The sequence below is a fragment of the Peromyscus eremicus genome, chromosome 15 (assembly GCF_949786415.1).
Source record: "Peromyscus eremicus chromosome 15, PerEre_H2_v1, whole genome shotgun sequence".
Taxonomy (NCBI): Eukaryota; Metazoa; Chordata; class Mammalia; order Rodentia; family Cricetidae; genus Peromyscus; species Peromyscus eremicus.
Window position 1 is genome coordinate 22,523,642 of NC_081431.1, and position 25,362 is coordinate 22,549,003.

Genomic DNA, 25,362 nt, shown 5'->3' on the forward strand with positions numbered 1-25,362 from the left:
CAAGTCACTCTAGGTGGAGATGCCTGTCTCTTTCCTCCCAGAAGGAACTCAAGGAAGTCATTGTTCTTTCTAGTTCATGGACTTGGTGTTTGAGGTGATAATGGCTTCCATGCTCTCCCCAGAAATGCCACACCTTCCGGCTTTGACTTCCTCCCATGCCAATCACCAACCTCAGACTCGGACTCACCCAGAGCTCCTCTATAGCAATGAAGGAGAGGCTCTTCCACTCCACACTCCACACACTCCACACACTTCCACTTCCACTCGGTAGCCAGAGGTGCTACCGAGTGCCTGCTGTGCTTGGCTTAGGGCTGCCTTCTTGGTCCTTCCACATCCTCTGTCCTTCGCCTTCCCGCCCTGCCTCTAGGTGCTGAGAGTCTTGATTGTCCTAAACACTGGATGCAGGTGTGGCCAACTTTTAAATATCGTGACACAAAGTTGTCATCTACAACATTCACATCATCGATAAATCACACTGGAGAACTATGCAATCACGTTATCAAAAACAAATGACCACTATAAAGTACCTCATAACGTGTGAAGTGAGTTCAGGATGTTGTGTTGGGCCAAGTTCATAGCTATCTCAGGGTGCATGCAGCCTAAGGGCAACAACTCAGACATGCCTGGCTCAGAGGTTACATCTAGGAGGCCTTAGGAGGACCCCTCCATCTCCAGACTGGTCCCTTGCAAGGAGCTTCAAATGCAAGAGTCATCTTGTGCTTTGGTTCTAACTTTTTCTTGGTCACGGTGTCTCTGCAGCTTTTTCTGGGAAACTGGATGTGGACTCAGGAGATTTGGGTTCTGTCTCATCCACTCAGATTGCTGAATTCTTACAGCCTCAGCTTCCTCACCTGGAAATACAGGCAGTTAAGTCTGCAAGATCTCTGGCATCCTAGGACCCCGAGCTGATGTCTCCCGAGGGGCCGGCATCTCTTCCTCCGGCTACCCCCTCCTTATCCCCTTCCCCTTGCTTCTGTCTCAGCCATGGCTGCCCTGGGATGGGGAAGGGCCGGGGGGGGGGGGGAGCTGGGGGGCGGGGGAAGGGCACACACCACCCGACAAATCAGGACCATCAGCCGGGGCCAGTCGCTAAAGAGGCGGGAGGGGAGGAGTCCTCGGGGATCCAGTTTCAACAAACGTTTCTTTCCCTGAGAAGGGGAAGGCGGGGGGGTGAGGGGGAGAGGGACCTATTTAAAGCTACCCTGTTGCTCTGGCCGTCTCTGTCTGTCTGCCAGGGTCTCCAGCTGCCCCAGACAGGCCGTGTGGTCTTGAGATCGTCCTGGTGACCTTTTCAGCCTAGGTCCCCTCAGCCACTCTGCCCCAAGATGGGTCGTGGGGTGAGTATCCCCAAAGATCAGGGGCCACTCTCGGGAGGGTGAGGAAGACAACGGAGAAAGGGTGGAGTGGGAATGGGATGCGGAGGGAGGGTGAGAGACGCTGACTGCTGAGTGGGATGGTTTGAACTTGGAACTGGTCTCCCAGCTGCACATGCCTGTGGATTCCACAGGGCTAGCCCAAGCGCTGTCCCGTCCTGCAGCCGCCCTGGCCTCCTCCTCTCCCACAACTAGCCCAGAAGCCACCCAAGTGCCCGCCTAGATCTCCCTGCACTCCATCCTCTCATCTCTTCTGCCAAAATCTTCTCTCTCTCTCACCACAGTTCCTGGCTTCCCAGCTGGAGAGATGATTGGCATGGTTAGTTCTCTCCCACCCTTGTTACCCACTGAAAATATCTGCTCCTCTGAGGTCCTAGCCGGAGAGGGTAGGGGGCCAGCCTGGGTTTGCAAAGCAGCTGTGCAACATCCCACTCCCAGAGCCACCAAGCAGTTTGCTACACCCCGCGCACGCCAAGAGCCCTGCATGCCAGAGTCAGCTGGGAAGGAGAACAGGACTCTATCCCCAGCCCTCACCCCAGCACCCCTCCGGATGTCCCAGCAACACTGTCCTCGGCTCCCAGCCATAGGCTTTAGGGTCCTTTCCAAAGGCTGGTGAGAAAGGCCCCTGCCCATGGCATCCTGCAGCAGCGGATTTGCCAATGAAAAGATTAACAAGCCATGTCTGGGCGAGCAAGGACAAGGCTTCCAATTCTTGGAAATGAAATTCCCATATGAAGCAAAGTGACCCAGTCCCTTTACATACTGTGCTTGGCTGCTTTCCTTTTGTGGAATGCTGGCAGAAGAGAGCACGGTGGGAAAGGGCCTGACAAGCCATTGCAAAACGCGGGGAAGACAGTGCCACGGGGTGCTGGGGGCCAACTTCTGGGCCCAAGGAGGAGTCAGGCAAGGACATGTTATTGCACTAAGCTGAACAGCTGGAAAAACTCTGAGCCTGGACACCAGGGTTCCAGAGTTAGAGTGGGAACTGAAAATAGAAGAGTCCCATGCGTGCATGTATACGTGTGTGTCTGTCTGTCTGCCTATGTCTGTGTGTGTGTGAACATGTGTATATGTGCCCACAACCTCACACCCTTGTGTGTCCCGAGGAAGCTGGTAGTGCTGGAGGCATTCATGAGTGAACTTGCACCACGTTTCTGCAGGTGAATCGGCAAATGAACAGCCTTTGGGCATTCAGGGCACAGATGGTGGGTGGGGGTGAGTGCTCTGAGCCCACCCTTAGGAGCTGTCTATGGTCCATGGGTTTCCCTGAGGCAGTGATCATAGTCATAGGGAGACATATTGTCCTGGGACCTTCAGCAATATCTTGGTATCTCCTGTTCCCCGTAGAAAGGGAAGATCCAGCTGAGGTGCAGAAATTCTGAGAGGCCAGGGCCAACCCTAACATCTAAGAGAAAAGAGAGGATGCCCCCAACCCTGCTCTACCTTAGAGCAAGGTGGACCTAGCTCACAGAGTTCTTTCTACTTGAAATGCAATTTGACCTTGAATTCTCCATTCTGAACTGCCCCCCCCCCCCCCGCGCTCGCGCCCTACCCCTACCCTCGGCGTCCAGCACCCTTGCTGGGTTCATAACTTGTGGTACCTCTAACCTAGTGGCTGTGAGTGACACTACTAGCTACTAGTGGTCTGGTTTGTTTGGTTTGAAAAGCTGGGTTAAGTCTGGGACTAGTCCTACCTATCAGGAAAGCCCTGTGGAAAACAAGCTCCCATTCTCCACACTCAACTCTGTGGTCCGCTTCACCTCCACTCCATCACTATGCTGCTGTGAAGGGCAGCGTGGGAGTGGAGGGAAGAAATCACACTGGTGGGAGGGAGCCAAGCCTCCTCCAGAGGCTGGGGTGGGGGTGGGGGGAGCCTTGGCTGATTTCCAGCTACCCCCACTCTGTCCCAGACTCTGGCTTTCTCAAAAAGAACTCTCTGTTCTCCTTCAGCATTCAAGACCCAAAGAGAGGGACTTGTGCTAGGGGAGGGTGGAAAGAGCAGAGGGGGGAAGGGGGGTCCCCGCTTCCTCTTTCTTTCTTCCCTGGGCAGCCACTGGCCCCAAATCTCCACAGGCTCCTGGCTGTGGAGCCTAAGATCCTTGCCAGGACAGGAGGAGGGGGAAGGGCAGTGTGTCCCAAGCTTCACACTTATGGGAGAATGGGGTGGGAGCCGGGAAAAGAAGGCACCACATGGAGCTGTTTAGCTCAGCCACAGTTCAACATACCAACATACAAGAGCCAGCACATTTTTTCCCCCCAGAAACATGCATTTGTTTATTTGTTTGAGATAGGACTTCACTATGTAGCCCAGGCTGGACTCAAACTTCCAATCCTCCTGCCTCCACCTCCTGAATTGTGGGAATCCAGATGTGCACCCCACCACCTCCGGCTTCAGAAGGGGCCATTTGATTCTCATTTTATTTTAAACCAAATGTGCAGAGATTTCTCTGGGCTCTGCTCCTCAGCCCCTAGCACAAGCCTCTCCTGGAGGCTCCCATCCTTGAAGCCCCCAAGGATCACACTGACAGCGGTCCAGATTGCTTTCATGCTTTCAGTCCCTTTGTGGTTTCCCATCCTTTACTCAGCCCTGCCTCACCAAAGAGGCCAAAGCATTTCAGTTCTCCCAGTTAAATGAAGCCTCTTATATCACCTGGGAAAGTGAGAGGCAGAAGTATTTCTGAGTCCTTCTCTACCCTTCCGATGGCCACTTCAGTCTCTCCAGGATGCCTGGCCTCCAGAAGATCTAGACCAGACTGGATTCATAGGTATTTCAGATAGCGAAGAGAGCATGATGTATTGATCACCTTTTCTAAACGGACCATGTCTGAGCAACACAGCCTCCAAGAACACACCTCCTTCTAGGTCATTGACTCCTGAAACAAGTGCCCATCATCTTGCATTGTATGTCCATCCCCTTCTTTGCTCCTGATGTCACTGGGCAGAATTCTATTACCCAGGGTGCTAAGTTTACGATTTCTTATGATCACGGCAGCTGTCCTATTCCCCAGGATCGCTCTAACGCTGATGGGTAAAAATACGTTAATCCTGGAGCACTGAGGACTTAGGGTAGCACAGCCACATGCTAGAGAAACAGGAGGTTCACACTGATATACATCTGCCTAAATCCATAGAACACACACTGCCAGTGTGTCAGCTGGAAGGTAGTGATGAAATAATGTACCCCTCCAACAATGTGGGATGCTGATGAGGAGGGAGGCTGTAGTGATGAAACAATGTACCTCTCCAACAATGTGGGATGCTGATGAGGAGCTGGGCTGTAGTGATGAAACAATGTACCTCTCCAACAATGTGGGATGCTGATGAGGAGCTGGGCTGTAGTGATGAAACAATGTACCCCTCCAACAACGTGGGATGCTGATGGGGAGGGAGGCTGTCCATGTGTAGGGACAGAAGATTTGTGAGCACTTCCTCTACTTCCACTAACCTTTGCAGTCAACTCAAAAGTTGCTTTTAAAAAAAACTATTAAAAATGAACCCCACCCCAAATGCATAATCTTGAAAAACAAACAAACAAACAAAAAAAAACCACACAGATTATTGCTTCTACCAGGTGCCCATTCTTTATGGAAAACACCAGTCATAACCATGGCATGGAAAAACCCACTTCTAAAAGCTCAGTGTAGCCTTCAGGGTCCATAGAAAAGCCAGAGGGACCAAGCAGAAACTTAGCTAACCCCTGTATCCTGAGGGAGATGGAAAGCCATGGAGGGAGATGACAGTATTTTTCACAGTATTCATAACTCCCAGGCCTTTCCCAGCCCCCACCTAGCCCATTCCTCCAACGCTGCCTCCATTTGAATGAAGAATCGCTACCATCTCCCTCAAGAAGCTCCTATGAGACCCCGAAAGCCTGCAGTAGCCCTGAAGAGAAGGGCAAATGGGGAATTCACAAGATCACTATTAAAAACACCCAGCTGACCTGGACAGAAGCCAAAGACTGGCCCTGACTTACATGACTTCAGTTCTCTATTTACTCTCATATGCATGTCTTGGCAAAGGGAACCCAGTTGTGCTCTTGGGATTTCAAGCTCTGTGAGCTGCCTCTGTCCAGTCCCAGGTAAACCTGTCCAGCAGGCTGGCATGGGCTCCCAGCATGCCCTGGGCTCCCCTTTTATAGACATACTTGAACCTGTCACCATTAGCTTCTCTCAGTCCCTCATCCCTGCCCATTCCATGCCCACCACCTTCTCTCTGCTTCCCAGGACTCTTACCCTACCCAGCACTCCTCTCTAAACTAGGTAAAGACATTCCTACAGGATACCCTACCCATCAACACAATCCCTGTCCACTCCTAGAATTCTCTCGAATAACATAGGATGGTATTTTTCAAAATGTGTATGTGTTTTCTTTTTTATTATTTGGCAGAATCCCATATCACACAGTAAACAGATACAGGTTCAAATATGGGGGTCCTCACAGCTCTGCCTGGGCTCTCCCACCTCCTGCTCCCATTCTCCCCCAGCACCCTGCTTCCAATGCTGGGACATTCTCCATGGCTGATGGGAACAGGCTCCGGCCAGTCTCCCTGATCATCTGTGCCCTCCCTTCCCTTTGCAGGCAGGGCGTGAGTACTCGCCTGCCGCCACCACCGCGGAGAATGGGGGTGGCAAGAAGAAACAGAAAGAGAAGGAGCTCGATGAGCTGAAGAAGGAGGTTGCCATGGTAAGGACCACGGTGCTTTTGGCAAGGCCATGGACAAGCAGCTTTGCTCTGACAGTAACCATGGGCATCCAAAAAAAAAAAAAAAAAAAAAAAGCTTTGCCCACAGGCCCATGCTCCTCACTTAATCCTGTGCCCCCAATGTGTGCTCAGCCTCCTTTCCCAAAGTGTCTCCATTTCCCTTTCCCCAGGATGACCACAAGCTATCCTTGGATGAGCTGGGCCGAAAATACCAAGTGGATCTGTCCAAGGTGAGTGGAGCCATGAGGGGAGAGAGGCAGACAGCTTCAGGTGGGAGAGCCTCAACACAATGCTCTTTGCAGGTGGGGGGAACAGCCCAGAGATGAGAGACTTACCTAACGCCATGGGATTAGTTGGTGGTACAGTCAGAAATAGACTTTGGACCCCTGCTTCCCTCTCTTTCCCCGTGTATCTGGGAGCTAGAATTCCTTAGAACCCAGGGCTCAGATCCTAGCGAGGCTCTGTGCTCTGCCTCAAGCAACTGCTCTCAGAGATGATGGACATGGACCAGCAAGGTGACTCATCCCTGTTATGATAGTACTTGCTGGCTCCCGCTACATCCGTGCCTCTGTAATAAGATGCAGTGTGGACATTTCTTTAATCCTCGCCCTAGCTCTGTCAGGCATTGTCAGCCTGTTTATTAAAGCAAGGAGAAAGGGAGAATTACTTGCTGAATTTGTACCCAGGCCCATGATCCTCACTTAATCCTGTGCCCCGAAGTGTGCTCAGCCTCCTTTCCCCCCTCCCCCAGGATGACCACGACCTGTCCTTGGATGAGCTAGGTTAGTTATATAAATCAACACAGGCCACAGTCAGATTGCCAAGCCCATCATTTAAAAATATTTTAAATTGTTCCTCAAAGCTAGGTGCACTGGCACACATCTGTAACTCTGGCTACTTAGGAGGCTGAGGCAGGAAAGATTGCAAGTTCAAGGCTAGCGTGGACAACTTAGAGTCCCTGTCACACAATCAAATCAAGAAAAGGCTATGCATGTAGTTCAATGACAGAGTGCTGTGCAGCTTGTGTGGTACCCTAAATTTAATCCTTAGTTTAAAAAAAACAATCTTCCAAGCGCTATGGTGGTCAACTGTAGTCCTAGGCACTTAGTAGAAAAAAGACTTGGGCCCAACAGTTCAAGACCATCCTAGACAAAATATTGAAATCCTGGCTCAGACAAGTGAAAACACTGTAAAGCCAGCCACAAGTTCAAGGCCAGCTGGGGCTATAAAGTAACTTCCAAGCTGTAAGAATAACTTACCTTAAAAGAAAAAAGGGGGGCCGGGTGGTGGTGGCGCACGCCTTTAACCCCAGCACTAGGGAGGCAGAGCCAGGCAGATCTCTGTGAATTCGAGGCTAGCCTGGGCTACAGAGTGAGTTCCAGAACAGGCGCAAAGCTACACAGAGAAACCCTGTCTCAAAAAAAAAAGATAAAAACTTTATTGTGACAATACCCCTGGCCCACTCCTTTCTGTCTCTGTTCCTAAACTGCTATGCTCCCATTCGTTGACGCTACTTTATTTTCTACTCTTCAGCATCCACGTGTATTTATTATTGTGTAGGTTTCCTCTTTAGATTGTGGGTGGGGCTTTGTTGATCTTGCCTGTCTCTCCATCCTTCCCAGTGCTGGGCATGCAGTCAGAGCTCAACATTCATGTATAAAGCAGGTGAATAAATGACATGATGATCAGTAACAAGTGGTTCCTGCTCAAAGTCAGTAGCAAAACAAATTAAAAACAAAAACCATCCAAACAGAATTCCAGTGCAGTATAGTAAGCACCACTCTAGAATCGAGCATGGGGGGCCGCTAACCGGATCCAGAAAGAGGCCTTTGATCTAGTCTGAGGGCCTAAAGAATAGCGCGTTTGGCTAGGTTTTCTTCGGAAAGTGATAGGTGGTTGCCAAAATCACATGGCACCAAGGGTCAAAGCTGTGGGGCTTTCCCTGGAGCCCTGGAGAAAGGAAGGACCCGCAGGAAGAGACGAGGGTGGTCAGACAAAGAATCTTTCCGGTGTGCTTATGCATACGGTCCCAACAAAAACATATTTCAACCCAAGAATAACGGAAGGTGGAGCCATAGGGAGAGTCCTTTCTAGCCTTCAAGGCACAAGTCCCATTTACAGACATCAGTATCTCTGTGTGGTCCCTCCTGATGTTCCCACCCCTCCCAACCAAAGGAGGTTTTTTATTTTTTTTAATTTTTTATTTTTTTTATCCAACTGGGCATTATTCTCCAAGATGCTGAGAGATGTGGTGAGGGTCAGGTTTGTTCCGTACACCCACTTCTACACCTTTTCTCACTCCCCAGGGCCTCACTAACCAGCGAGCTCAGGACATCCTGGCTCGGGATGGACCCAACGCCCTCACGCCACCCCCCACAACTCCTGAGTGGGTCAAGTTCTGTCGTCAGCTTTTTGGGGGCTTCTCTATCCTTCTGTGGATCGGGGCCCTCCTCTGCTTCCTAGCCTATGGTATCCTGGCCGCCATGGAGGACGAACCATCCAACGATAATGTGAGCCACGCCCCCAGCCCTTGGATCAGCCAGCCCGTGGCTCTGCCCTCCAACTCTCAACCCCAAAGAAGGTGAAGGGGGTGGGTACTCAGGGAACAAGATCACAGTCCCTCAGGCTGAAGAGGGGTGAGGCTGTGGAGCACCCTCCCACACATGCAGTCAGTGATGAGTGAGAGATCCTCCATGCTCATTCCACCGAAAGGGGCTGGTCTGTATGCCATGGGAACTCATTTCTTTGCTCCTTCCATGCTAGGAGTGTGGGTTAGAAGACTGGGGGAGGCTGAAGAGAAAGACTCAGTGTCATTCTCATGCCTGGGCTCAGATGAAGGCTGGGGATCCCACATAGGATGACGCTGAGTGCTCATCCCAAGTGACAGCCACACTCACGGTGAAATGGCAGGTCCTTCAAACTCTTTCTCCTTACCAGTTATACCTAGGTATCGTGCTAGCAGCTGTGGTCATTGTCACTGGCTGCTTCTCCTACTACCAGGAAGCCAAGAGCTCCAAGATCATGGACTCCTTCAAGAACATGGTGCCTCAGGTAGATGGCAGGGACTGGCCTCCATCTAACTTGGGGCATAAGATTTCTGAGATGGCTCACCTCTTACCGTCTTGTGGTCCGAGGTGAAAGAAAGATGGGCAGAAAACACCCTTTTCAGCTCTCCACACCAGAGCCAAGTTTTGTTGTTGAAGGTGTGGGGGTTTCTTCTCCTCCTTTGGAGAGAGAACAAATTGTAAGCAAAGGTGGAAACAGACATTTCATGAGGTACTCTTGGCCTTTCCACAGCAAGCTCTGGTCATCCGAGAGGGAGAGAAGATGCAGATCAATGCGGAGGAGGTGGTGGTAGGAGACCTGGTAGAAGTGAAGGGTGGAGACCGTGTCCCTGCTGACCTCCGGATCATCTCTTCCCATGGCTGCAAGGTGAGGGGGTTGCCAAGAGCAACTAGTCAGCTGGGTCTGTACAGAGTCAAGAGAGGCCCTCTTGGAAGTTTAAAAGAAACCCAATCGCAAACGTCAAGGTCTCCCCTGTACCTCCCAGCTAAACCTCCTTCTAGTATATGATGGCTACATGCTGCCTCCGTGTATCTGTGCTAGGAATGCTCTATGCCCTGAGATTTCGTTGATCTAGCTGCTTTATAGCCATTGTGTGTGGAATATCATTTATTGAACAGAAGCCGTATCTATTATCCAATTTCACTCTGAAAGATTCCAGACCAGTCTGGGCTACAGAGAGCCCCCAAATAATTAATTAATAAATAAATAGATAGATAGATAGATAAATAAATAAATAAATAACATTTTAAGGAAGTAAAGACTGAAGAGCTGGGTCTTCACACCTCTATTAGCACTCTCCAGGTGGAGGGTAGAAGCAGGAAAATGGAGAGTTCAAAGTCAGCCCAGCCTGGCTACCTAGAGAGGCGTCTGGAAAGAGATGATGTAATTATGAAGGCTGCTGTATGTTGCAGCCCGATCAGCCCCAGGAGACAGCATTTTCATAGACTGCCTTGGTGGTGGTGCTTCTGGAGTTGTGCAATGCAATGATCTTGTTTACATTCCCCCGCTTCACAGGTGAACAAATGAAGGTCTTGTGGGTTAAATAAACAACCCAAAGACACATAAAAGTCAGGAAGAGTCAGTCATCCAAACCAAAGCAGGAGCGATAGCTGAGTAATGCCATAAGTATGTAATGAGGGCAAGCGTAACTTTGTTCCTCTTGTCCTGAAGATTGAGGGTGGTTGGATCTGGCTCAGGAGACCGCTGTGTGCACACAGTGCCGCTGCCGCTGCCAGTTGGATGACTACACCCCTTTCTCCTCAGGTGGATAACTCATCCCTAACAGGGGAGTCGGAGCCCCAGACCCGTTCCCCTGAGTTCACCCATGAGAACCCACTGGAAACCCGCAATATCTGTTTCTTTTCTACCAACTGTGTGGAAGGTGAGACGTTTGCCTCCCAAGGATGCTCCTCATCCCAGCACAGTGTAGGGAAGGGTCGGACTCCCGAAGCTGTACTTATTTGGCAAAAGCTCTGCATATAAAGGGCATTGAGGGAACAGGGCCCTGAACGTTGCAGAAACAGTCATCTCTGGAGAGCAGGACATGGGCCAAGGGCAGACTGACTCTATTGGAAGTCACCTCTCCCAGAGAAGCTCTCTGTGCTGCCCATCCCCAGACTGAAAGCCTTCCACAAAACTTTCAGATGGTGGGTCAAGATGCACCCCCCCCACACACACACACACAGCCTTGACTCTTAGGAGTGTGGGGAGTCAGGTGATGTCTTCTAAGTCTGTGATTCTGGACCAGTTGCTTCCTTCTTCATTAGAAACCAGAGGCTCAATCTGGGTCAGGAAAACTTTCTGGTGAAAATCAGGTTCTCCCTCAGGCCATGATGAGAAGGAAATTCTCATAATGCGCAGCCTGCCCTGGCTTTTCCATCTCGGCTCTGGGTTCTAGTGATGAATACTGGTGGCGAACGGGAGCTCTGGGGGCTGTTATCACATAAGAATGGGGTCTAAGCACAACCCTCCAGGCAGGGAGCTCAGTCAGGACTGACTCTGGGAAGGAATCTGGAGGCAGGAGATGGCAGGAGAGGCTTCCTAGACCATAGACCTCTCAGACGGTGACAAAGAATGCCTCCTCGCATCCCAAATCCATGCCTTTCCTTCCCTGATTCTCTTTCTCCTCCATATATTGGTTCTTTGGGCTTGGTTCCCTCCTTCAGAGAATTGGAATTACAATTAAAAAAAAAATCACTACACATTAAATTTCCTAAATTTTTAATGTACTGAGAGTCTGATTTATCATACATTTCCCATAACTGAATGTATTTGAAAGGTCAGATAAGGTGTTCTTATAGCTTACTCAGCAACTAGCTCGGAAGAGAGGGAGGGAATGAATGGAAGTCACATTTGTTGCGTGGCTGCTACGTGACGGGCACTAGTCAAAGTACTTCACACAGTTATCCCATTGGACCACTGAGTCCTAGGTGAGAGTGCAAACCGGCATTCAACCCTAGACGGCTGACTTCAACATGCATCCCCTTCCCACTGTACCACACTTCCTTCCCAAAGACCCCTGTAACGTCACACAAGGTGAATGACTACGGAACTTCCTGTATAGAGAGATTCATACCTAACATTGCGATCTTTTTTTAATTAAAAAAATCTTTTATAATTATTAGTGTGGGGTGTGGGGGGGTGTATAAGTGAGCACACTCATGTCACAGCACACATGTGGAAGACTTGCAGGACTTGGTTCTCTCCTTCCACCATGTGGACTCCAGAGACCCAGCTCAGGTCATCAGGATTAGTGGGTACTGCCCTCACACACTGAACTATCTTGCTGGACCAAGAAAATCTTAAGTCCCCACAAAAAAAAAAATCAATAAGTACTTTACTTCTGTTTATAATATGCTTTTGAAAGATGTCTAGTAGAAGATTGATTTGCCGAAACGTTGCAGGCAATTTATATTTCATTTATCGAATCTCTTCCATTTGAACTTTAGTATTACTTGCAAAATGTCTTCTCAGGCCCAAATATAAAAGAAAATAATTTGTGGCTGTATTAAATCTGAGATTGGTGATCTATGCAAGGAGGGTAAGCCCAGCTTACTAAAAATAGCGTCCGGGGTTAGAGTCTTCGGCTTATTTACTCTGTGATGGTTTTATCTCCTTAGCAAATATGGTGAGATTTCAGCCATCGGCAAGCCCAGGGCACCTATTCTCTGTTCCTTTCCTCTGTTGTAGGCACTGCCAGGGGCATCGTGATTGCCACAGGTGACCGGACAGTGATGGGACGCATAGCCACTCTCGCTTCTGGCCTAGAGGTTGGGCAGACACCCATAGCCATGGAGATCGAGCACTTCATCCAGCTGATCACAGGAGTGGCAGTGTTCCTGGGGGTCTCTTTCTTTGTGCTGTCCCTGATCCTGGGCTACAGCTGGCTGGAGGCGGTCATCTTCCTCATCGGCATCATCGTAGCCAACGTGCCTGAAGGGCTTCTGGCCACTGTTACTGTGAGTGGACCAGGCTGAACCTGCCCCCAGTGCCACTGTCCTTGTCCTTCTTCCCGTTTGAGACGAACACAGACGCTTATTGCTTTTCAGCAATGTTCCTCCCTTCGAGTCCCTGCGGCCACATCGCAGACTCCGTACGCAGAAACTGTTTAATGCGTGCCTTGGAATTTTCAGTTGAGAAATCTTGGGTTGAGCTGTATCTGAGCATTCGATTTCTCTTTGGGGGCTTGTCCTGGCCGTGTTTCTCACCATCTGTGTGCTTGTCTCCCGGTGCAGTCTGGGCTTCATCCTGTCTGGCTTGCTCTAAAGTCTCTTTCAAAGGTCACCGGTGACTAACTAGCAAATCAAATGACATATCTCAGCTCCCATCCTTAACTCAGCTCTGAAATGGATACGTCTGTCCACCCCCTGGCACTGTGTCCTTCATCAGCTACAGTGGTGTGCCACCATCCTGGTTCTCTTGTCCCATGTCCTCACAGAAACTCAGTGGCTGTCAAGCCCCAGGCTCTGCTTTCCTCTTGGTTGCCCTCGAGGGGATCCATTTTCTCCCACAGTTTCTGTTGTCCCTTCTGTGTGGGTGGCTCTCACATCTTTGTGCCAGCTCTGGAGTCGGATATGTTCAACTCTCTGCTGGGCATTTACCACAAGTACACCTAGGGACCCGTTCAACGTACCTAAAGTTGAACTGTTGCTGTTTACTGCTGGGTCCCACCCAATCTGGTCTGTGAGTAGGATTAAGGAAAAAGGAATAGAGCTTCAGGATAGGAAGAGGTCATGGACACCCGTCACTCTAGACTCAGACCTTGTTGTTCTCCTCTCTGTGCACCAGGTGTGCCTGACTCTGACAGCCAAGCGCATGGCTCGGAAGAACTGCCTGGTGAAGAACCTGGAGGCGGTGGAGACGCTGGGCTCCACCTCCACCATCTGCTCGGACAAGACGGGCACCCTCACCCAGAACCGCATGACCGTGGCCCACATGTGGTTTGACAACCAGATCCACGAGGCTGACACCACTGAGGATCAGTCTGGTGATTGGGTGCTCCAGAAAGGGTGAAGGGAAGTGGCTAGGGCTGAGGGCCCCAGCAGAGGAGGGATACGAGGGTGTGCAAACGCTCTAACAGGGAGCTACGCTTCTCCCTTGTTTCTTCCAGGGGCCACTTTTGACAAACGGTCCCCGACGTGGACAGCTCTGTCTCGGATTGCTGGTCTCTGCAATCGTGCTGTATTCAAGGCTGGGCAGGAGAATATCTCTGTGTCTAAGGTAAGGGGGTCAGCCAGTGAGTGCAGTGTCTTCAAGGGGAATGTCTTCAAGGTCCCCTTGCTGAAGCCCAGCTTTCCCTCACATCCTGTAGCTGCCTTTGGTGACCTCAGCTGATGCCCTGTCTCTCCCTTCCCTCCCCCACGGTGACACTGGGTTCTATTTTCTTCTGGCAGCGGGACACAGCTGGTGATGCCTCTGAGTCAGCTCTGCTCAAGTGCATTGAGTTGTCCTGTGGCTCAGTGAGGAAGATGAGGGACAGGAACCCTAAGGTGGCAGAAATTCCCTTCAACTCTACCAACAAATACCAGGTCTGGCTGGGCTGCTGGAACAGAGAGAGAGAAAAAGGGTCAAAGATGGGGAGAGTGAGTGAACAGAGACTCAACAGAAGAAAGTGAGCCAGCAGAGACTCAGCAGAAAGAAGGGACGGGGATGTCTGAGGACTGTGTGCTCCTCTCCTGCCTCACTCCAGGGATAAACGTCCTAGCTGCACGTGTCACCATTCTCTGACTGGCAAACCTTACTACATGCAATCTCTCTTCTTCCGATGGCCCCTCCCCGCACTCACCCGCAATGGTCCTCCAACACTGCCATCCATATAACTAAAACACATTTCCATAATTCCCTTACTGGATCCCTCAGTATTTAGGCGCCTGTTAATGCCAAGAGTAGTCTCAGCTCTACTCTGCATGCACCATGGAGGTAAAGTCCGTGGGTCATCCGGGAATGGGGGTAGGGGGTGCTAGTGAAAGCCATCCAACCCGTAGCAGGATGCCTGTCCTAACTGATCTTAGTAACTATTTGCTGAGTGAATCACTGTTCTATGGAAGTGACTCTCAGATTTTAAGACTTGGGACTATAAGCAAACACCCTCCACGCACAGTTTCTCCTTTGTTGACACTCTCTGACGGATTAGATTATGTTATTAAGGAAGGGTTCCTTCTCGGAAGCTGCTCCCTATCGGACCCCCCCCCCCCGCGCTAAGTCACCAAGATAGTATGTCTCCCTCTGTGACGGCCTGTCTCCTCTCCAGCTGTCCATCCACGAGAGAGAAGACAGCCCCCAGAGCCATGTGCTAGTAATGAAAGGAGCCCCGGAGCGCATCCTGGACCGATGCTCTACCATCCTAGTGCAGGGCAAGGAGATCCCTCTCGACAAGGAGATGCAAGATGCCTTTCAAAACGCCTACATGGAGCTAGGAGGACTCGGGGAGCGCGTGCTCGGTGAGGGGGCAGAAACGGGAGCGGGGCTGAGAAGGGGGTTCCTGAGCCTTGGTAGCGTCTCTAGCCCGAGGGGGCCCCGGAGGCAAGCAAGCAGCCATGCTGGCCCTCTCACGCCTCCCTCCGGCTCCCCCTCAGGCTTCTGTCAGCTCAACCTGCCTTCTGGAAAGTTTCCTCGGGGCTTCAAATTTGACACGGATGAGCTGAACTTTCCCACAGAGAAGCTCTGTTTTGTGGGGCTCATGTCCATGATTGATCCGCCCAGGGCAGCCGTGCCAGATGCTGTGGGCAAGTGCCGAAGCGCAGGCATCAAGGTACTGGCCTCCTCCCCCCCCACACACACCCCACCTCTGTCCTTGTACGCCTGACCACCTGCCAGAGGTCAAGGGGCTGCAGCAGCTGCTGTCCCAAGGAGACATAGGCTCCTGGTGGCCTCCTTCCCACCGACACAGAGAAGCTGTCCGTCTGTAGGGAAAGGTGTATGCTTGACGAGAGCTCTTGCTGCTTCCTTTTGCTCACGCCTATCCTCTAGCCCAGCTCAGTGCCCCACCTGCATGGGCACCCTTCCTTCTCAATCTAAGCACCAGCTGGCACTCCCATCATGGATGCTTGGTTGTCTGGCTGCCCAACTGCTCAGTCTGCCCATTTGGAGTGGGGATAGAAAGGTCTCGTCTGCCCCAATGGGCCCACCTTATCCCTCCATATTCTCTTCACTCGCCCACGACTCCCCACCAAGATCTTGTCCAACCACAACCAGTTCCCACTGAATACTCTCTCTTCTTTGTTTGGCTTGTTCTTCATCCAGCAAATCTTTATTGCTTACCAACTGTGCATCAGGCACTGTGTGAGGTGCCGAGTTATTTAATAAACCAACCAACCATCCAGGAACTCAGTTCCCTGTTTCCAAGACAGGTCCCTGACATCCTCTTTTTCTGGTCACCACTTCTGGTACCATCCCTCGCTCTTCTATTTTTTGAACAGTGCAACTCAATCTGCTCCCTGAGAGCCAAGTCTTTGTAGTCCACTGGGGATACAAAGATGAATAGAAACGGGGCCTGGCCTCCACATCTCAAGATCTCTCCGGGGGGGGGGGCAGATGCTTCCAAACACATCATGGAATAGTCATAAGGGTTGAGGTCATTGAGTACCTATTGGCCAGATGCCCTAATGATAAGTTATTTTAATGTTTTGCATGCATCAGATACTACTCTAAGCATTAAACATGATGGCCTTCTGGGTAAGCACAAGTATCTCCCCTGTTACAGAGAGAGAAACTGAGGCACAAAGTAGCCAGCCCAAGACCATATGCTTGTAAGTTGTGAAGTCAGAATTCGAAACAAGGCATTCTGTTTCTTAACCACCACATCGGAAGACTGGGTGCTGTGTATGTGTGTCAGTTTTGACTGTAATAACCACTCAGAATGGAAAAACAGGCATTATTACCCCCACGGTAATACACAAACACATAGAAACCCAGAGCAGGTAAACAGTTTCCCCAAAATAGAACTGTTGGTAAGAGGTGAACTGGGAATACGAAGCACAGTTGGCTTGTCTGGAAGCCACGCTCCTTCTCTCTCTGCCCAGTCAGGTGCCTCTCGGCATGATGAGAAATAGCACAGAGGCTGAGTAAGGACTCTATGGAAAATTAACTGGGAGCTGTTAATTCTGCCTCTGAGAACTAGTCAGGGTTTAACCGAAGGGATGATATTTGACCTGGGCCTTGAAGGCTGAAGAGGATTCAGTAGGCTATAAAGGAAGAGGAGGCATGGCAAGATCAGGGAACAGTGCGTACTGTACATGCCTACACTATCAGGAGGTGGAGGTATACAGGTCAACAGGGGAGAGACCATGAGAGAGCACTGGGAATTGGGGCTGAAACCTTGGGTCAAAGCCAGTTGGAAGGATTTCCTTTAAATGCCAGACTTGAGCCTTATCTTGTGTGCCACAGAAGGCCACAAATGTCAGATATGGCTTTCAGGCTACATAATGGAGGAGGGACTAGACTTGGGGAAAAAACGAAGTCGAGAACAGGGAGACAGATTGAAAGGTGCACAATAGTCTAAGCAAGGGATGGGGATCTGAACAAGGCAGAGACAAAGGGAGTGAAGACACATAATTGCATTTAAGAAGCATTTTGAGAACTTGGTGAGCTAGCTGGGCTCCGGGTGGGAAGATACGGGCGAGAACAAGACCGAGTAAACAGAGCAGATGGTATCTAAGAGAGGGGGCAGAGCTGAGGGGGTGCGGGGAGTACAAATAGGGGTGCAGCGTGGACCTTAAGTTTAGAGCATCTGTAAGAGAGAGAGAGAGAGAGAGAGAGAGAGAGAGAGAGAGAGAGAGAGAGAGGGAGAACGTACACATCTAGGGACAGTTGGAATATAGTTTAGAGTTCGTAAAATGGTCAGGACTGGAAATTTAAATCTCGTTAGCACATGAGTACAAACTGAAGGCTAACCAGAATATTTTGCTATATCATTCAGGAAGCAGACAGGAGTCAAGGAAAGGGTGAAGAATGAAACACTAAGTTCCCCAACATTTCTGGGGAAGTGGAGAAAGAGAAGCCCGTAGGAGTGGGTAGGACATGGCTAACACTTATTGAGTGTCTCCATAATGCCAGCCTGGAATGATGTGGAGCACCCCCTCCATTGTGCCGAAATAGAAAATTGCCTTGTCTAAGGTCCAACAGCTGGTGAAGGTCAGTGTTTAAGCTTAGGTTCCTGTCCGAAGCCAGCACGGACTCCACTCTGCTAGGCTCCATTCTGCCACCCCGAGGAGGCTTGAAAAAACATGCAGCAGCAGGGTCGGGGTTCAACCGGGGCAGAAATAAAGGGGGTGCAGACGCCAAGGGAGTGAAGGGTTTCAGTACCTTAGAGAGTCAAGGACAGCGAGGCTTGCAGAGACACTTGTTTTTCTAAGTGGCACTTTGGGGGTAGTTTCAGGTTAATAATGGGGTGGGAGAGAAGGCAGGAGGACCTGAAGGGGTGCGTTGCCTCAGATCTACGGGACTTCTTCTACAAGCCCACATATGCAAATCTGCCCTCAGCCAGCTTTGATCACTTTATGCTGATAATAGCCTCTTCCCAGGCCTACTCCCTTCTCATCCCACTCCATCTACTCTGCAGCAGTAAAGAACATTAATTATCCCGGCGAAGGCAAGAAGTGCCTTCTCCCCGTACCATGCAGGGCTGTTGGAAGTCGATGAACATGACCCCAGCTAGACATTGACTCCATCTTAGCCCAACTCTATCCAACTACACTGTGGCAGTGATCACTTGAGACACTGGGAAAATCAAACTTTTGTTCAGGGTCCCCGTGACCTTGAAGAAATCGTGAGTTCTCACAAAACATTGATCTCCTTACTGTATTCAAAGGGAGCTGTTAAAGTTTGGAGAGGTGGCCCAGCAGTTAAGAGCACTCACTGGCTGTTCCTTTAGAGGAGTCACATGGCAGCCCACAACCATTCAGGGTATTAGATGTTCTCTTCTGGTCTCCAAGGGCACCAGACACATATGTGGTACACAGACATAAAGACAGACAAAATACCCATACACATAAAATAATAAAAGGAGGATGAAGAGGAGGAGTTGTTAAAGGAAGTACCCATCCAGCTCTGTCTGCCTCATTTCCTACATACCCAAACTCCTAAAGAAATTTCCCAGACAATCCGGGGATGGTAATGTATGCCCATAATCCCAGCACCTGACAGGCACAGGCAAGAGAATCCTGTGAGTTTGAGGTCAGCTTGGGCTACATACTTCAAGATCTTGTCTCAGAGAGGGTGGAGGGGATACACACACACACACACACACACACACACACACACACACACACACACAGACAGAGACAGATGGAGAAAGAGGAACAGAGAGAGAGACAGAGAGATGGGGGTTAGGGAGAACACACACTCTCTTCTGTCAAGGGACCCTCATTAACCTGTCAACCTGCTGTGGATGTTTTCGGCTGTTTAAATAGACTCTCTCTGATCCTCTTAACCCTGAACCCAACACAGTTTGTCACTGTTTTTTACCCTTATCACGACACACACACACACACACACACACACACACACACACACACACACACACACCCCTCCACTCTTCTGGCTGGAATTCACCAACCTCAGTCTAACTTTATATGATTTGGAGAAAAGAATGGGGGTGGGGGTGGAACTCAACGTTGCTTTCTTTTTCTGTCTTCTTCCTATCAGGTGATCATGGTGACTGGGGACCACCCTATCACAGCCAAGGCCATTGCCAAAGGTGTGGGCATTATATCAGAGGGTAACGAGACCGTGGAGGACATTGCAGCCCGGCTCAACATTCCTGTGAGTCAAGTCAATCCCAGGTAAGGCCTTTACAAAGCCTCTGTCCCTGGCCGGCACATCCTTTCCCACGGAGGCCCTCAGGGTCCCTTGGGGATATCTGGACAGCATCTCTGGAACCCTCAGACTAAAATCTTCACTCTGCCAGCCTAATGGTCATTTCCACCGACAAGTTTGTATCCAGCCCGTACCGCTGATGAGCTGTGTAACCTTGGAAACATCTTGCAGTCCTGAACTTCCATTTTCTCAGTTATGAAATTAAGATGCTGTCCACACGGCAGGGTTGCTATAGGGATGGGATATGCCTAGCAAACAGCACTTAGGCGTGTGTGGTACTGCATGGGGAGGATGTATCATTGCCTTCTCTGAGAGAAATATCGGAACTCAGTGTCACAGAAGAGGGCATGAGAGCAATAGCAGAGTCCCACCCCACAGAGGAATTGAGGCACGTGGGGGCAGGGAGGGGGAGCAGGACTGGCATGAGTGTGCATAGTCAGCGGTCTCTGCCTGTACCCTCCAGAGAAGCCAAAGCATGTGTAGTTCACGGGTCGGACCTGAAGGACATGACGTCAGAGCAGCTGGATGAAATCCTCAGGGACCACACGGAGATTGTATTTGCCCGGACCTCCCCTCAGCAGAAGCTCATCATTGTGGAGGGGTGTCAGAGGCAGGTGAGCAAGACAGCAAGCACCAGAAACAGGGCTAAGTCAGGGGCCAGACAGACTTGGTCCTCAAGCACCGTTGGTGTCTTCCCCGCAGGGAGCCATTGTAGCAGTGACTGGTGACGGGGTGAACGACTCCCCGGCGCTGAAGAAGGCTGACATCGGCATCGCCATGGGCATCTCTGGCTCTGATGTCTCCAAGCAGGCAGCTGACATGATCCTTCTCGACGACAACTTTGCCTCCATCGTGACAGGCGTGGAGGAGGGTGAGGAAGCTGTGTGGGCTGTGTGACATCCAGGATGTCTGAAGCCAGACCTTTGCTTCCTCTGACTTTCACACTAAGACTCCACACTGCTTTAGCTTTAAACCTCTTAGAAAAATGAGCAGCCAGCCACCCTTCAGGGGCTAGTGGGGGGAGAGTGCCTCTAACCTCCCTGATGCTCTCAGAACCTCTCCACAGGCCGCCTGATCTTTGACAACTTGAAGAAGTCCATCGCGTACACCCTGACCAGCAACATCCCTGAGATCACCCCCTTCCTGCTGTTCATCATTGCCAACATCCCACTGCCCCTGGGCACTGTGACCATCCTCTGCATTGACCTGGGCACAGATATGGTGAGGCCAGAGGGTGGAGTACAGTCAGACCAGACAATCACTCGGAATAGGGCTGGGGTGAGCAGCAGATAAAGGGGTTGCACCAGGACATCTGACCAGACCCTGACCAATAGACAGCAGATAAGCATGGGCCTGGAGGAAAATGGGAAATTTCTCCCTACAACCTGTAATACCGGGGATTGAACCCAGGACTCACTCATGGCAAGTGCCCCACCCCTAAGCTATACTCCTAGTATACTATACTCGTAGTGAGAAAAGATTATTATGTATGCAGTGTTCTGCCTGCTCACCAGAAGAGGGCACCAGATCTCATATAGATGGCTGTGAGCCACCATGTGGTTGCTGAGAATTGATCTCAGGACCTCTGGAAGAGCAGTCAGTGCTCTTAACCTCTGAGCCATCTCTCCAGCCCCAATAATAGGATCTTAAACACCAATGCACTGAATTCTGTTGATTCTTCACTGAGCAGTTGCTGCTCTCGTTTCCCCGGATCTCTTCAGATACCTTCTCCTCCCCATGTGCTCTGTACACAGGTTCCCGCGATCTCATTAGCATATGAAGCCGCTGAGAGCGACATCATGAAGCGACAGCCACGAAACTCCCAGACTGACAAGCTGGTGAACGAGCGGCTTATCAGCATGGCTTACGGACAGATTGGTGCGCCCAGCCAGGGACTTGGGAGGGCGTTCCCAAAGGCTTCTTCTAGTGCCTGAGAGGGATGCGTGAAATTTCGGGAAAGAGTCCATCCAGTTCCCTGAGAGCCAGAGACGTCCATCCCTGTCTCGAGGGGTGGCCCTTCCCTGCCGTTCTCTACTCATGTCCCACCTTCTGTTTATGACCACAACAGGCATGATCCAGGCTCTGGGTGGCTTCTTCACCTACTTCGTGATCCTGGCGGAGAACGGTTTTCTGCCGTCACGGCTGCTGGGAATCCGCCTTGACTGGGATGATCGGACTACCAATGACCTGGAGGACAGCTATGGACAAGAGTGGGTGAGTGGGGCTGTGTAAGTGTGATGGAAGTGAGAAGGGGGTAAAGCTGAAGGCCTGGCAGGAATTGGCCAGGAGCAAGCTACGGGCAGAAGATGGGTTAAGTGCCAAGTTTAGCAACTGCCTGAATGAAGCATGCTGTTTGCCAGTACTATGTATCCTTCCGCTGACACGTTACCTCTTTCGGCCTGCCTCCTCCCCAGACCTATGAGCAGCGGAAGGTGGTGGAGTTCACATGCCACACGGCCTTCTTTGCCAGCATCGTGGTGGTGCAGTGGGCTGACCTCATCATTTGCAAGACTCGCCGCAACTCAGTCTTCCAGCAGGGCATGAAGTGAGCGCCTACCACCACCAGTACCTACCACCCAGACAGAGTCTTCTAGACATGGTCACCAACCCATACAGGCCAGGATTCCAAGACCAGAATCACCTCAGCTCCCAGGGCTTGGGTTTGCTAAGGAGGTATCTGGTTGTAATAACCTAGCTACTTATCCATAGCCAGGTTTGAAGCACACACACCCAAAAATTAGGACAGAATGGCAAGACTCTTTTTATTGAAATCTAACATTGCCCCTAAGTAACTGTCACGGCTTCCTATCTCCACGTCCATCTTCCTTATTTTCCTCTCACCTTCCTCCTTCCTTCCTCTTCCATTCCCTATTTGAGTGGCATGTCCTTTACCCAGTTCTACACCCAGGGTCAGGTCTCCTGTACTCCACACCAGCACTTGGCCCTTGTCCTGTGGTTCTGCATCTGCCCAGGGGGAGGGTGTAATTCAGGCCTTTCCTACAATGTGGTACCACGTGCCAGGCAGTGAATGAAGTGTCTTGCTCTAATCTCACAACAGCTCTTCCAGGTGGGTATGACTGTCGGTCCCCTGTGTGGACCAGCAGTCCCCCAAGGTGAGATGATAAGGTCATCCAGCTGGTCAGGGCCTTCCAGGTTGATCTCTCCACCCCACACTGCAGTAGCTCTCACTCAGAAAGTGGCTGAGCTAGCCATAGACTTGACAGGTCTGATTCCAGAAACTGCCCTCAGAATCTTGTTCTGTGGTGCTTTTTAAATTCTGGTGCAGTGAATATATGTTAAGCACTTCCTGTGTGGTGACGCAGGAGCAAATGCTGGCTGGGATCAGTATTTTGCAAACATCGAGACTTCATTCAGTGTCTGTGATGAGCAACCACTGGGGTCTGTAGGAGATGCTGAGAAATAGAAGGCATCCATGGGCTCTGCCCAGAGGAGTTTTTTAAGACCTCTTGTTGGGAAGATGATATTTTCCCAGCCCATGGGCCCAGAGCAATAGCAATTATAAGCTGTCCAGGGGCAGGCCCCTGTTGACTACTGTATCTCAGGCACTGAGTCACATAAATAATTATTTCAATAAGTGAATATGTGTATGGTAGTCAGTAACCAGAGGAGAGCAGAATAAACAGAAGAAAAAAAGTTTCCTTTGGTTACCTGAAGCATGAGAAGAGATTTGAAGAGGATGGGGATGGAGAACCCATCCCTCACATTTCCTTCGCTTCTGCCCCCAGGGGTGGCCCTGGAGCTCTCCCTCCTGACACCCTCCCCCAATGCTACCTGCCTTCTTTTCTTTGCCTTTCTAGGAACAAGATCCTGATTTTTGGGCTCCTAGAAGAGACAGCCTTGGCTGCCTTTTTGTCTTACTGTCCGGGTATGGGGGTGGCCCTCCGAATGTACCCGCTCAAGTGAGTGTCTCTCCAGGTGGCTGAGGGAGTGGTAGGAACAGAAAAATCCTGGGCCCCTTATGGAACCCAAGTTCTAATTCCCTTCGATTCTACTTCTGTGACTCTGTGCCAACCTCTGCTGCCCCTGACGCGTCCTCCCGCTGTTTTTCAGGGTCACTTGGTGGTTCTGTGCCTTTCCCTACAGTCTCCTCATCTTCATCTATGATGAAGTCCGGAAGCTCATCCTAAGGCGGTACCCTGGGGGTAAGCACTCCCACTCTGCAGACAGCTCAGACCCTGAGGTCCCAGAAGCCCTGAGCAGACCCACCTCGGCCTCTTCCTTTCAGATCCTGTATCCCACCTGGCTTAACATGGTTCTTCCAGGCCTCCACCTTTCTCTAGAACAGTGCTTCTCAACCTTCCTATGTTGTGACCCTCAGGTTGGGGTGACCCACAACCATAAAATTATGTTCATTGCTACTTCATAACTGTAATTTTGCTACTGTTATGAATCGTAATGTAAATATCTGATATGCAAGATAGCTGATATTCGACCCCTGTGAAATGTTTGTTCAACCCCCCCCCCAAAGGGGTCACAACCCATAGGTTGAGAACCACTCTGGGATCCCTGACCATTCAATCAGAACAGCCCTTCAAAGTCATTGAATCATCTACACATTTTGCTGGTAAAAAAGATGCACGGAGGTGATTTATTTGTTTAGGATCATAAGGCAAGGAATAGAAACTGGCACCAGGACCCAGAGCTCCTGACTCCCAGGCATCAACTGAGGGTTTGGTTTTTTTTCCCTAGAAACATTTTTGATCATTTGCTGGGTTGAAATGGATGACCTACAAGCCACACACGGTCCATGAGCAGTGTTTGGGTTGAGTGGCCCAATATTTAAGATGTTTGGTTTTCTAACAGACCCAGCATCTAAAACTTAGGTGTTTTCACGTACAATCTGAACCCTGGCTTCTAAAACAAATGTAAAGGGCTGTCAGGCCTCTATTGCATTTCTTGTAGCACAGTGGGACAGCTGTTTCCTTAGACGCTTGTGCCCTGGGGAGCCCAGGAGGCATTTGCATTTTCAGCATCTACTGAATGAAATGCAGGTCTCCTCTGAAGACAGGCTTGCCCCCTCCACCCCCTTTAAAAACACACAGCCCACCCACCAGTCGGGGTTTGTCCCTTCTCCCTACGCTGTTCCCTAGGCTTCTCCTGCCCTCTGACCTCAGCTATTGAAGCCCCGGGCGGGTTGGTCTTTTGCTCCCTTTTACGCTCCTGCTCCTGCGTGCTGCAACCTTTATCCCATCATCTCTCCGACAGGCTGGGTGGAGAAGGAGACTTACTACTGAGCTCACTGGAAAAAGGAAGAATGGGAGAGATGGGGTGCTCTGGAGGTGTTGCTGGGGTGCTGGAGGGAAGGGCTGGAAAAAACTGGGGTGGTAGTTTAGGGGGAGTTTTGGGGGAGACAGAATGAGGCGACTGAGTGAACTGAGTTGGCAGGCTTGGGTAAATAAACTTGAGGTGACTGCTCCACAGGTCCAACTGTGAACCCTCAGACAGTGTATTTTGGGGCCCCCTCCTCAGATCCCTCTCGTCCCGCTCTGCCATGTTCTCTACTTTTCCCGAAGCACTGAGGGTTGCCTCTGCCCTCCCTAGGTCCCAGCCCTTTACCTCTCGCCTGTATTATTAAAAAAGATCAACACCCAAAGGTTAACCCTGTCTAATCCAGAAGGAAATCCTCTCCGACCACCAAGTGTCTCTGTCTCTGGCTTCATTCCTCTTCCCACTCTTGGCTTCCTTAGCTTCCTACCTGAGGTCCCCCACCCCTCTGCTGCTCCCCCTCAGACCTTGAAAACACAAAATTCTCGTCTGTGAGTGTGAGCGCCTGAGGCCAGAAAGGGAAGCTGGTTGGGGAGGTTAGGACTGTCTCCCAGCCAAGGCCAGTCAGGAGCCTAGAGAGGAGAGCTGGCTTAGCAAGGAGAGATTAGGACATGCGGCTGAA

At 50.7% G+C, this 25,362-nt stretch overlaps 1 protein-coding gene across 1 annotated transcript; it reads left to right on the plus strand.

Annotated features, from left to right (window-relative positions):
* Nucleotides 1–1,207: 1,207 nt before the first annotated feature.
* Nucleotides 1,208–25,027, plus strand: Atp1a2 (ATPase Na+/K+ transporting subunit alpha 2). Its single transcript, XM_059280277.1, has 23 exons — nt 1,208–1,337; nt 5,952–6,056; nt 6,245–6,304; nt 8,381–8,584; nt 9,012–9,125; nt 9,372–9,506; nt 10,404–10,521; nt 12,330–12,598; nt 13,428–13,626; nt 13,750–13,859; nt 14,033–14,167; nt 14,890–15,079; nt 15,215–15,390; nt 19,284–19,420; nt 19,918–20,068; nt 20,157–20,325; nt 20,521–20,675; nt 21,209–21,332; nt 21,523–21,668; nt 21,869–21,999; nt 23,273–23,374; nt 23,526–23,617; nt 24,681–25,027. Exons 1-23 carry the CDS (start codon nt 1,326–1,328, stop codon nt 24,707–24,709), a joined length of 3,063 nt encoding a protein of 1,020 aa, XP_059136260.1. The 5' UTR covers nt 1,208–1,325; the 3' UTR covers nt 24,710–25,027.
* The last annotated feature ends 335 nt before the right edge of the window (nt 25,028–25,362 follow it).